At 47.1% G+C, this 13,503-nt stretch overlaps 1 protein-coding gene across 1 annotated transcript; it reads right to left on the reverse strand.

Moving 5' to 3' along the window:
* Positions 1-4,155: 4,155 nt before the first annotated feature.
* Positions 4,156-11,381, reverse strand: atp1b1b (ATPase Na+/K+ transporting subunit beta 1b). Its single transcript, XM_070930567.1, has 6 exons — positions 11,188-11,381; positions 8,568-8,696; positions 6,862-7,017; positions 6,330-6,514; positions 6,153-6,236; positions 4,156-6,017 (listed from the first exon to the last, which is right to left on the reverse strand). The coding sequence occupies exons 1-6, from the start codon at positions 11,276-11,278 to the stop codon at positions 5,757-5,759; spliced, it is 906 nt and encodes a 301-aa protein (XP_070786668.1). The 5' UTR covers positions 11,279-11,381; the 3' UTR covers positions 4,156-5,756.
* Between the last annotated feature and the right edge of the window lie 2,122 nt (positions 11,382-13,503).

Genomic DNA, 13,503 nt, shown 5'->3' on the forward strand with positions numbered 1-13,503 from the left:
CTGTGGCACTAAAATGGAATAAGAATTAGTTTAAAAAATCTGTTATTTTGCAGTGATTCAACAGTCAGCTGTGGTGTAAAACCAGGATCAGTAGTGAATGCTGGAGGCCCACATCAGCAGATCAAACCGCGACACCGATGTGTTGTCAATTCCCAGGCGCCGCTGATGTGTTAACAAGCTGCTGACAGGCAGCGCTGATCCGACACACCAATTAAATTCACCACAGCCCCAGCGGCGGCCCTTGCTCTGCCTTCCCTGAGGGTCACCGTGTCACGGAGGCTCCTGCACCGCCCCGCCTCTCTCAGACGGGGCCCGCCTCACAGCGAGCCAAACTAATGGTGCATTCGGGTGCTCACCATGAGCACTCGAACAGCTGACCAAGTGGAAACGCTAAAGGTAAACGGGGACAACAAGTTGTGCCGCAAGATATGACGTGACAGTCAGTCTGGCTTCCGGTAAGAACCACAGAGCGTCCGCTGCTCAGAAATGGTCAGGAAACGAAATAAATAAACAATAAGGTCGTTGAATTTTGAATTATTCACATCCTGCAGTGATTTTTCTTTTCTTTTTTTTTTTAATTAATTACAATTAACTGATGACCACCTAATACAAATACTTGGTAAATGCGAAGCAGCCACACCATGACACAGCACAAATAATGACTTGTTGGGTTTGGGCTTTTGGGTCAGGTCCTTTCTCCACTCCTGCCAGAGTCGTGTCATTTAATACATGTGATGCAGCACTGCTGCCCTCTTGTGGTCAGAGTTAGTTCATTACTTATGTATTGGGGGAAGGGCTGGGATGCACCTTTGTATACATAAGTTGTGCAGCATCACTCTTCTCCTCTTCCCTGATGAAATGAAACGTGGCATCCTACCCTCAAAATAAATGTCCACCCCAGCCCCTCCGCCGAGACATAAGTAATGAACGAAAGCTGGATTTATGGTCGGCCGTAGCGTCCCCCCCCCCCCCCCATATGACGTCATCGCGCCACGCCGAAGCCGATGATAACAAGTGCAATCAGCGGAGGCGACCTTGCGGTGGTCGACAGTGTGCGAGCGAGATAGGGGTCAGACCCCTCCCTGCCCCCCTTCCCTGTCGGACTGCGGGGCGTGACCCTGCTGACGTTAGACGCGTCCGCCGCAGCGCCGCACATGCGTGGTTCCTTCAGTGCTTTTCATTTCCTTTACCCCCTGGGCACTAGGGCTGTGATGTCATCGCCAGGCTGGAGCCTCCCCACAGAGTGGGTGATGGGGCTGACTCCTGTTTACATTTGTGGCGGGCCTGGCTTGTTGCCATGGGGCTTGTTTGTTGGCGTTTGCTGCGCAGGTGTGAGCTGAGGCGTTGGTGGATCTACCAGCAGGGTGTGTTGGGATCCGCATCCAGGGGCCCAACAGGCCAGAGGGCCCTGCATATACAAAGAGAAAATAAAGATTGTTTGGGAAACATCCATGCTGAAAGAAAATAGAACCTCCATCACATCATCCAATGAAATGAATGTAAAAACATTTTTATGCAGATGACGCTCAGTTTTATATTCCCCATCCTGCCAGAAGATTAATATAATCTCCACCATTGTTTCACTGCGCTTAAATCTTGCCTCTCTGACTGTTTCCCCCTCCCACGACAGGGGTGTTTTATGATTTTGGACATACATACAGACGTTATAAGTATTGTGAACGCAGTTCGAGACGCCACCAGGGGTTTATTAAACAGTATTTATTTAAACATTGTGATTGTATGCTCAAAGATGTGAAGTAGAGTTCAGTTCTGTCGGCCAGTCCGCAAAAAATGAAGGTTCACCCATGTCTGTAGCACTCCTACTCCTACTCAGATGGAACTGATAAAGGGAGAGGGAGTTTTATAAATCTTTACATTGAAGGAATGCGCCCGTACAGGAATAAAGTACGAGGCATTCAATGTGTTTACGTCCCTGCCGAGTACTCGGGGGGCTGGGTCGAACAAACAACATCCTGATGATCTTTCGGTGGATCTTTTGGTGGAGTGCCAGGTTAGTGGACCTATCAGAAGCAGAGTTGTATGTAGGGGGAAAGGATGACCCAATTGGACACAATTCATCTTCAGTCTTCTAGAGAGACACTAGGAAATGGAACTGGGGGATTTGATGATCCTGGTGGGACACTGAAGGGTAAGGGTGATGTTAGTGTCCTTGCTTTTCATTGATTTCTTCTCCCTCTCTGTGTGTGTGTGTGTGTGTGTATGTATGACTGTGAAGGAAACTGGAGACCCCCGGGCCAACCAAAGGTGGTGCAGACTGGTCACGATCGGCATCCCCTGCGCCGCCTCTCAAAACCAGGACCAAGTCGTCAACCAAGCGTGTCTTCAAGATTAGCGTGAAGGTGGGTGAAGTCCCTTTGCGTCTAACCTCAACGTCCCTCCCTACAGACACACCTGGTTCATCCAATGATACTCTAGTGGTCTCATGGGTGCCCGTGCTTTGAATACAACTCATTGCAGCCATTGGGAACACTGCGTCATAGTGGGAAATGATCCTAAAATTGATCCAGAATCTTGACATTTCAAATAGGAAACAGGGATCTGGTGGTGAAAGGAGCTTAGTAATCTCTGGTTTGGTCTCATACCAACTCCTGGGTGGCTCTGTTGGCCCCTGTGGCTCCTGGTGGGTGGGGGTGGGGGGACTTAATACCTGCTCTCCCGGCGGTGCCTGAAACAACATCCCTCTGTTAGCTACTACACAGCGGCTACCTCCTGTAATTACAGAGCCGCGTGCCTGCAACCGATCCCGCAGGCCCCCCCACCCCCCCGCCCGCGCGCTGAAGGGCTGAACGACTGAACGACTGACCGGTAACAGGAACCCGTCCCATCACTCCGCTCCTCCGCCCGAGCCGACAACGGTTTCATTCATTCATCTCTGAGGTCAAACAAGAAGAGGGTGAGGGGGTCAACGCCTGTCCCACGAGTTGGGAAAAGAGTTTATTTATCTGGATTACTGCTGCAGCACGAGTCTCCGTTGGTCACTGGATCCTGCAGGGCTGCTTGGAGATGCAGTACCGCTGTCGGGCTGGAGCCGCTGTACCATTCATTTGCTCGATCCCGCACGTTCCCACCACCTCCTCCCAGTCCTATAAATTCTCCCCAGCTCATTGCCAAACTTTTTGAAACTCAACCGTGGAGTTTCACCGAGCTGTATCTTTAAACTCCTCATTAAGTAGCTTCAAAGTTGCGGGAAACATGTTTGTTTTTTTGTTGTTGATCTAGCTCAGTGGTCGATAAATAAAAAGGAGTATATACTGTCTTTAAATGTTCATGTCACATACCTGATGCTTGAACCTGTGGCAGGTTTAATGGAGGACCTGCATGCTGGGAAAGGACGGGAAAGAGATGGATGATGTGGACCTCATATAGACCAGTATACAGAAAATAAAAGGGGCGTCAGGTAACTCATTGTGCAGCACTGTGCCAAAATGCAGCTTCAAAGTTACTTTTTGAAGTTTAGTTTCGAAGTTGGGCAGGCTCTCCATCTTGACCTGACCCCACCCGGGTCCCGGGGTCTATGGTTTCTGGTCCACCTTAGATCCGACTACAAAATACTAAAGGTTGTGACTGGACCCAAGAACAGATTTACATCTTTAGTTGACTAGCATCACTGACATGAGTCTTCATTGCGTTTAGAGATTCTGTCTATGAAGGTTGCAAGTAATCCAGAATGTCAGCTGCTGCTGCTGCTGCTGGGGCTGCCGAGACCTTGGTGGTTGTTTCAGGCTGGGCTCAAATGTTCAGAAATATGAAATAATAATTCTGGGGTTTTTTTTTGTTTTTTTTTTAAACCTGGGCCCTTTTTTCTGTTTACATATTTTTGTGGTCTAAATGACTAACAGGTACAAAACGTGCTGGAACATTTCTGGGAAGGATCCCTAAGGAGTACGATCCTCGGATCCACGGAAGTCTCGCTCTGGTGAGTTTTTGTTTCTGGTAAATGTTTTGTCTAGTGTGTACATGTCACGGATACAACCATATATATATTTTTTTTTGTTCCACTGTAGGAATTTACAGTCAAACACTGTGTACAGGGAGACATTGCAGACACAGCTCTGCTCCCTGGGTCTTCCGCCCCCAGTGTACGCTGTGAAATGTCCCAATATGACAAGCAAAAGAAAAACCAAGAGAGAAAAAAAAGGTCCCATTATGATTTTATTGGTTTCTATCTTTGATTAAATGACAAGGTGGATGAACTGATGGAAAGCTGACTGATGTTAAAAGTTCAAGTTCAAGTGTTTTACATCAACGCGAGATCCTATGGAATATTAAAGCAAACGTCACCTAAAGCCAGTGAGCTCAGGAAGAACTCTTTATCTTCTTCTTTTTTTATTATTATTATTATTATTATTATTGAAATGCATGAACATCAGGTCGCCCGTTATCTGTTCATTCTACACCTAACTACATTCATGGCCAAAACACAAATCAAGGGTTAACCATTGAAAAGGTTGCAAGGCGAGACATTGACTTTAGCACTCAACATGATGAGATCCTTTATAAAAAAAAAAAAAAAAAAAAAAAAAAAATCCCCCCCCAGAGTACTGCATTGCTTCTGATAAAGACTCTCTTGAACTCGTCACTTTGGTATTGCATTTATACATCACAATATTTTGCAAAGAAACCAAAAAAAAAAAATAATGTACAGCTGCATAAATAGAAAATTCTTCCACCATGTTCAATGGCTAAACATTCAGGAGAGTTACACCACAATGCTGTGATGAATCCAGCGAAAAAAAAAAAAAAATCTTAAAAACTAAAAGGAGTTAGCACCGTCCGCCCATAAAGCGGGCCAAAGTGTCTAACAGGCTGGACACACAATTCAAGGCAAAAAAAAAAATCAAATCATAAAGTAAAAAGGCATGAAACAAAAGTAATAAAACTCCTTCACACGTTTTAAGTGATTTAACAAAAAAAGCACAAAAGAGAAGAAGAAGAAGAAGAAAGGCAAAGTATAAAGAGTCTCCCATGATCAGACGTAAAAGACTAATAGAAAGAGAGGAAAGAAGTTCCCTGGAGTGCAGCCTTTTCCTTACACAGATCAGAAGAGTGTACCATGTCAATCATCAAGTAAGTGGGAGTGTGTGCTTTATGTCACACACACACACACACACGCACACACACACACACACACACACACACACACATATATGCCTAGAACTGCTAAAGCTTGCTCACAGAAGAAAAAAAATAAAAAAAGAAGAAGAAAGAAAATGGAGGAACAACGTGGGGTTTTGTTTTTTTTTGTTGTTTTTTTTTTTTGGAAGGACCCGATTTTGCCAGACTACTGCAAACTCCAAAAATATCTACTGAAACCACACGAGGCAGCGATACGCAAGAAGAGGGGGGGTGGGGGGGTGGGGGTGGAATTAAAACGTTTACAGCCGTCGATGAACAATGTCCCATGGCTTGTGGAAGAGTCTCGTTTACAGCAGAATAAATATTTTTGACTACTTTTTTTTTTTTTTCCCTCTAAAATTATGTCCTAACGCTAGACAGAAGTGTAGAAGCTAGTGATGAAAGCAGACAGATTACACATCGGTCCCTTATCAGGTTGGGTTTTTTTTTTTCCCCCCCTCCTTTCATTTATTCATTCAAGACTAGTTGTGATTGACAACCGCTACAGCCTAACCCCCCCTCACTTATCGTCTCCTACATTAGATTGGTATTTAGTTAAGGACAAAGGGGATGGGGGGGGGGGGGGGGGGTCAGGGAAAGTGCTATGGTCCTGGCGACGGTCATAAACTGTTTACTGTAAGCTTGATGTCGAAGCGCCCCTGGTAGCGGTCCTTGTCGCTGTAGTCGATGTTGTCTCCGAACACTTTGCACTCGATGCGCAGTTCGGTGTTCAGGGTCAGGTTGGTGAACTGCAGCGCCACCAGCGGCTGCAGGTACTGGGGGTGCAGCAGCTTGCCGTAGTAAGGGTAATACTGCATGGGGAAGCCGCCGTTGATGCCGTAGTACTTGATGTCCCCGATCTTGCCGGCGTCCTCCTCTTTCTGGGAGGGAGAAGAAAAGGAGACAAAATGTATGGAATGAAATGGAAAAAACAAACAAACTACAGAGCACACTGCAAATGTGTTTTCAAAGAACTGGGACAACAACAAAAAAAAAAAAAAAGAAGAAGGGGGAACCTTGTTGGTGCAGTAGATCGGGATGATGTTGGGCTGCACCTTGGGTTGAGCGTCTTCAGGGATACTTTCATTAGAGGAAGGAGGCTGAACAAAGAAGACAAGTTAGGAGGTGGACTGGACCCAAATGCTTCAGTAGAAATCCGCTACGCCACGGGTAACAACGTTCACATGCATTACCCTCGGGCGGAAGTTCACGATCCGGTTGAGCTTCACGATCAGGCAGGGCTTGCCCTCCTTGAAACCGAACTCGCGGTCCTCGATGCCGGAGCAGGGTCCCAGCAAGCTCCTGGAGAAGCGGCAGGCCTTCCTGATGCCCACGTCGCTCTCCAAGTCGCCCCGGTTCTTGTACTCTGCGGGCTCATCTGGGAGCGGTAGGGAGCGAAGAGTTAAAACGCGGGCTAGGACTCGCTATTGAAGCCCGGGCCTTCCTGTGCTTGATAAATATTACATTCTGTCCGCTATCAAGTTGCAGATTAGGAGCTCAGCCAAGATGTCTGCAGTGTTACAATGACACAAATGTTTGCCCAGAATAGATATATATATAGACATCTTTGACCTCTTATTGAGCCCAAATTTGCTATGGATAGTCTGGAGGTTTGGGGAAGGTATAAAATGATGCACAAGATCTCTAGAATATCTGCATCTGATGTTTATATGAGGCACAAAAAAAGGGAAGTACGAAGACGTCAGTAAAAAAAAAAAGACCTACCTCCACAGTCCTCGAACTTCATCTGGTCCCTCTGGTTTTCCTCATCATACTTGGCCAGGAAGTCCTTCAAGGCCTTGGTGTAAGGCAGGTACGTCTCCACGTCGTTGAGGTTGAAGGCCACTTCAGATTTGTCGGAGCGTGGGGTGTGCGTAAGGCCTGCCGGGGAAAACAGATCAGCCGCTGGTTATCAGCAGTAATACTGTATCTTAACGCGAGGGTCCTGATCCCAGAGAATGATCTCTGAGTTGAGACGTTTAAAAAAAAAAAAAAAAAAAAAGAGTTCCTGTGACGCATTCAGGAACAGTTTTTGCCCACTTCTGCAGATTCAGACGAGACGATCGATATCAATGTCACGTCTGTGCATCCAGGATACAGATACGGTTTCCTCCCACTTCCAGTCTTTGTGCTAAAATGAGCTGAACAGGCTGAATGCGGTCCGGACCCGCGGCGTCTCTGTGCTGGACTCGGATGAAACCGACAAGATCTCGGGTGACTCTGGTATGAGTGCTTCTTTAAAAAATAAAATAAAAAAAAAAACCTCATGATGCGCGTTGATTTAACTTAATCTATGAGCTACATGTTTAGGAAAAAAACAAAACAAAACTCTTATCAGCTGACCAGAGATCAGGTCACCGACAGTAGTTTTCCTTGCGACACACCTCTTGTTTAACCTACTACTGGGTTGACCACGGAGCTCCGAAAAGAGACTCAAACAGCAAGTCAGACAGTCAGCTGTATTCCGCACATGCCCAGTTCGGCCCGGTAAAGCCCCAGCTGCCGCGCCCAGCCCCCGCCATGGAAACCAGGCTGCGGTGTGTACACCTGGGAGTCCTGCCGTCAGCACGGGCGGTGCAGTGGGACCGCGATGTGAAGATTACATGCGGCCGTGTCACCTGAGGCCGACACTGAACATGTGTGTCGACGCTTGTAGCACTGCAGTTATTACCAGATTTGGAGGACCGTGTTTGTACGTTGGTGTGGTTTCAGAAATCAATGTGAATTTGTAATACGTCCAATTTTTATACATTACAGCTTAAAATGTTCATTCATTCTTCTTCATCACAAGCTAACAAGTAACGGAGAAAAGACGAATGAATCTGGCTGTACATGAATGCATCATTCAGGCAGACTTTTTTTTTTTTTTTTTCAAATTGAAAAGAAAAGAAATATATTTAATATATCTTTTGGTGGGGTCAAATCGATTTCTGTGAGCCGCCAAAAATAAGAAGCGCCACTGTGTTTATTTGTCTCCAAAGACAGATATGACAATCCCACGTTCCAAACCCTTGTTTGGAACTCGACGTCATACATAATAATAATAATAATAATAATAATAATACAGTCACTTGACCAGAACGTGTTCACCATGAAAAACAATCTCGCCATCTCAAAAACATCAGAGCAGGCGGCCTCTGATCCACTAAGCAAGCACCATGAGCATCATGTCTCCTCTGAAATAACAAAAACTCAGGGACCCAGAGACCCATTCAGGAAGGTTCAGCTGCCAGATCCTCTCTTCCAAGCACAACACGACCCCCATTAGCTACTGTATTTATTTAAACGGTTACTAAGCAGTGTGTTTATTCTGCTGTTTTTGGAGTGTCTACACACACACACACACACACACACACACACACACACAACCTTTAGACTCAAGAGGCAGCTGGCATCCTAGCTCGCAGGGAAAGTGTGGCAGCGCCTCTTACCAGGGGGTGCGACTCTGTCCTGCCAGGTGGGCTTGTAGTCGCTCAGGGTGAGCAGCAAGGCTTGGATGGTGCCGATGAAGATCCCGGCCAGGCAGCCGTAGAAAATGATATAGAACAGCAGGATCTTGACTGCGGAGAAAGAAGGAATTGCGTCAGTGCAGCTGCATGGAGAGACACATATATTCACATATGGCTTGGAATCAACATTTAGAAAGTGACAACAAATGTCTGACTGCCTACCAGTTGTTTCAGATAAAGCGCTGGAGAAACAGTGTGTGTGTGTGGCTAAGGTGGACAAACAGACTGTATTTAGCCACGAGCCATCCTCCTGAAGGCCATCTATACGCCTGTACACTGTCACTGTACTGTTTACATGCGCTCCACCATCGCGATAAACGCGCGGTTGAAGAGAAAAGCCCTCACATGACACCTCAGCTGGCCAGAAGGCACGTCGGAGGCTGGGGCAAAGTGGATGGCGGTTTTATGGTCTCATGAGACCATAATAATTGAATTGGGACTTTTTTGGCTGAAGGCTGGTGGTGGTAGCAATGTGCAAAATACGGGACGAGGACCCAAAACATGACGCTACAGGGGAAGCCACCTGGAGCGACGGAGGGGGGGGGGGTGGGGGGTTTCCGGACCTAAATCTAATCCAGTATTTTGTATCAGTGGCTTGGCAGAGCTCGAATAGTTGAGCCGAAACAAACATGGGGGCTGCCGATGCTGCTTGGGACGGGACGTCAAATGACCATTAAAATCATCAGCAATATTGTATAAAAAAAAACCAACAACATTGTCCCCTAAAACTCAAGAGTCTCTTCGACATGAAGTCGTCCCCCCCCCCACCGGATGTCTGTCAGACACGAACATGCTAACAAGAGCTTGTGTCTCCACCATGGATGCAAGGAACTACAAAGCCACCATTCATAAATCAAACAACAGTGGCAGCCCTTGTCTTTTCTTCTTCTTTTTTTTTTTTTTTTTTTTTTTACACAAATTTACAGACATTCAACTGTGAAGCCTGTGGTAGTAATCATCCACTGTTTGTTCCTTGCTGTGTAAATCTTTTTTTGTTTGTGGAGGATGCTGCAGAATTACAGGTAACTCGTGCCTGCACTGTGAAGCAATGATTTAACCTTGCAGCTCAGCAAGCTATACATTCATGCAGTCTGTCTTTTTTTTTTTTTTTTGCTGCATGAAGCAATGTCAAAAAAAAAAAAAAAAAAAAAAAAAAAAGGTCACCGCAGCCCGAACCAGTTTAATACAATACCAAGCAAGACGCTTGGTCAAAGCTCGCGTCCTCTGGGGCATTGTAAACCTGACATTCCTAGATATCTGCAGCACCTTATCTCAGTTACAGATGAGCCACAGCATTAAAAAAAAAAAAAAGAAAAAGAAAAGAAAAAAGGGACAGTTTACATTCCACTCATTCTACCTGGTTAAAAAAAAAAAACAAAGAAACAGATTCAAACTCATTTGTTTAAAAAAAAAAAAAAAAAGGTGGTCCCACATATCAGGCCCCATGTCCTTTCATCACAACCTTTCCAACACGTCACTGCGCATGTCACGCTTCCTCAGATGCATCAGCATTTTCGGATGACCTCAGGGAAAAAAAAAACAACCATGAGCCCCCCCCCCCCCCCCCCCCCTGAGCTCCACGCATCAGCCTCACGCTCAGCTGAAGCTCCTGCAGCAGCCGGGCCCCGCTGTCCCCCCCCCCCCTCTAGATCTCGGATCTCTACGCTGAGCAGACATGCTGTCACTGAAACATCGCTTTTTTGTCACCCAGGTGTTAGTTAGTGTCTAGACGGGACCGAGCAGCTGTGTGACATTGAGCAGGAGGAACAAGGACATGCGCACACCGCCGCTGCCGGAGGAGGGGAGGAGGGGAAGGAGGGGGGGGGGGGGGTGTACGGGAGAAGAAAGGTCGAACAAGTTAATCAGTTGTATTGTTCGCTGGATTACAGTGACATCTGATCAGAGGAACCCGACACGGATCGATAGTCCTCCCTCCCATTTCCGAGCAGCCCCCCCCCCCCCCCCCCCCGCCTTATCACCTTGACTCACCTTGGACCGTGATGCATTTTTAACCCTTTGACTGCCCATTCCAAAAACTGTGCTTCAAAATAAATAAATAAATAAATAAAAAGACAACTTGACGTCCCCGTCCACCCGCACCGCCCCCCCCCCCCCCCCAACAACAAAAAGGTCACAACAACTGGAGGTCCAATCATTGGCTCGCTTTGCACCGCAGACCGCACCGCAGCGTCTACGCTCTGTGAATGCAGAGGACTTCCACACGTTCTTCTAACCGTCACCAAGCTATTTAATAAAACTACAGCCAACTCCTTTCTTATTTTTTTTTTTGGCGGGGGGGGGGGGGGGGCGGGGGGGGTTGCTGTCGGGTCAAACGTAGCGGGCACAGACGTTAGGTGAAACTTGCCGCTGGATATACGGAGTTGCAGCGGCGTTTGCCGGTTTGTTAACGGAATGCAGCAAAGCCAAAATCAAACAGGTGGTAAGAAACACGAGGAGACCGGGGCGCGCGCGCGCACGAGCGCATGAGCGCGCGCTAACCGTGTCAACCACGAATACCCGGGCAGAGAGCGGACATACTCACACCAACTGCCCCCGGTGCGACCGAGCAGCTCCCCTTTCTCCGAGTCCCACACAAACTTCTTCCACCCGCTGTCGTCTTTATTTGAAGGCATGTTTGATTTATTCCCCGTGTGAAGGCGTTCCTCCTTCTTCTTCTTCTTCTTCTTCTTCTGTCGTTCCTCAGACGCCCTCCGTGTGATAGCCTAGTCCCGACCAGTCGCAGAGGCACCCAGCTCGGTCCGCTGGAAGGCTCCCCCAATATAAACCGTCCCCCTCCTCGGCTCCGCCCGAAACTCTCGGCAAGTTACCTAGAAGGAGGGCGGAGCAGCGCGGGCCAATTAGGGAGCGGAGAAGCCGTGCGTAGCCCTGACGTCAGGAAGACGGACAGAAAGCCTATAGAGGCAGACATCTAGCACTGTACATATCTTGCCTGAGCTTTGCAGATATGTCTGTGTAGGCAGAAAGTTACTCATTGTCTTCAGGTACCGTGCTCCTGAGTTCCAGGTCTTTCACAGGTAGTTCACAATGCGCCACACAAAGTGTATGCACACACGCGTTTACATACTACATACACACACACATAACACAAAGGTTATTTGAGAGGCATCTATCTATCTATCTATCTATCTATCTATCTATCTATCTATCAAGGCCGGATTAACCCACCGTGGCGTCACTATTAAGTCCCTAACTTACAAGCCAAATAGCACAGTGAACCTGGGGGCCGATTGGAGCTGTTGTGTCCGTCATAAATTCTGGGCCCTATCCCAGCGATCCATCAGCCACCCGTCACGAATAGAGACCGCAAATGCAAGTTCTTGTAAGCGTGAGCCCTTCTGCGGCCCTTGTGCAGCTAAAGACGCGTCATTCGGCATGACTGTTCAGGTTAAGTCGCTGCATGCCAACAATTACGGCGAGGCGCGCGCAGAATGCCAGATTACAGTGCGCCAACCTACAATTCTGAAAGGAGCCGGCCACTCTAAAACACTCATTACGGCGCAAAACAATGCAATAATTCCCCCCACCCTCCCCTCCCACCCTCCCCTTTTTCACTGACAGAATTCGGAGTTCATTTAGCCGAATCTGTTCCCAGTTTAACTCGGTGGGTGTCCTGCGTTGTTGTGCGCGGTGGACCTCCTCTTCACAGCCACCCTCCTCGCACCACAGGGATAATAAGCTCTAGTTACACAGCTTTGCCAAGTATACACATAGTTGAAACCCGTATATATATCCTGCCTTCCACATCCTATAACCCCTCTCTAAAGCCGGCTCCAAGGGCATTTCTGCTGCCGGTGCCAGGGGGGCCACATGATAGCCCAATTTTCTGTCTAAGCTCGAAAAACAAGAGGCTTTTAATTCATACTAAATGACTACGTTCTAAGGTCCTCGTCCAAATCAATCTTGAAAACGGTTTAAGATTTGATTTGCAAGAAATTACTATACAAACCACTGCCTGACCAACCTGCCCCCCCCCCCCCCCTCCCCACCCAGTATACTTAGACACACACACGCATGCCGACTATACAGACATGTGTACATCCTTCAACTTCACATTCTTGTCTGGCTGTGAGAGCCTGTGTGTAATGTGTGTGCTCATGCATGCATGCGTGAAATCGCCCAGCAATGTGCTGCCATCTGGGTTTCTTGAGCTGTGTACATTTGTTTGAATGTAAACATGTGTGTGTGTGTGTGTGTGTGTGCGTGTGTGTATGTATAGGTGTGATTGCGCACATGAGGGTTTTGACCTTTAAATATCACCCCAAGGACAAGGGGAGTCACACACCGCTGGTGTCGTCCAGCTCTATGTAACTCCATCCCGAAGGAAAGACGCACCTGACCTCCTGCTCACGATCAATCCCATCTGCACACATGTCTTGACACTACTTGACCCCCCCCCCCTTCCTAACCCTAACCAAACATAAGTAAGTAAAGAAACTGTTGCATAAAGGAACTGAACTTTATCCATCGCCTAGGGAGCATCACTTCAGGTGCAGATATATGGATGAAAAAACATAGCAGAGTTCCAACAAAGTGTGGATATTAAGAATATATATATATATATATATATATATATATATATATATATATATATATATATATATATATATATATAGGTTGAGCTTGAAGGGGCATTATTGACCTTGGAAACAGCAGTTTGACAAAAATGTTACTAGCACAAATGTGACCTTCAGGGAATCTGTACAAGGAAACTAAAGAGCAGCCATACGGGGCGCCCATCTCCCTGACTGTAGCTAACTTGTACATGGAATATTTTGAACAACAACTTGCGCAGTACACCTGATATGCGGTCCTGGTACATGGGTGACGCTTTGGCCAA

The sequence above is a fragment of the Enoplosus armatus genome, chromosome 24 (assembly GCF_043641665.1).
Source record: "Enoplosus armatus isolate fEnoArm2 chromosome 24, fEnoArm2.hap1, whole genome shotgun sequence".
In the NCBI taxonomy this organism is placed as follows: Eukaryota; Metazoa; Chordata; class Actinopteri; order Centrarchiformes; family Enoplosidae; genus Enoplosus; species Enoplosus armatus.

Excerpts from the sequence above, each read along its gene's own strand:
- atp1b1b (XM_070930567.1), bottom strand. The coding sequence starts at position 11,278 with ATGCCTTCAAATAAAGACGACAGCGGGTGGAAGAAGTTTGTGTGGGAC. Across the intron at positions 7,018-8,567 it reads GGACAGAGTCGCACCCCCTG|GCCTTACGCACACCCCACGC; the intron begins GTAAGAGGCGCT and ends TTTCCCCGGCAG. Across the intron at positions 6,018-6,152 it reads CGATCTACTGCACCAACAAG|AAAGAGGAGGACGCCGGCAA; the intron begins GTTCCCCCTTCT and ends TCTCCCTCCCAG.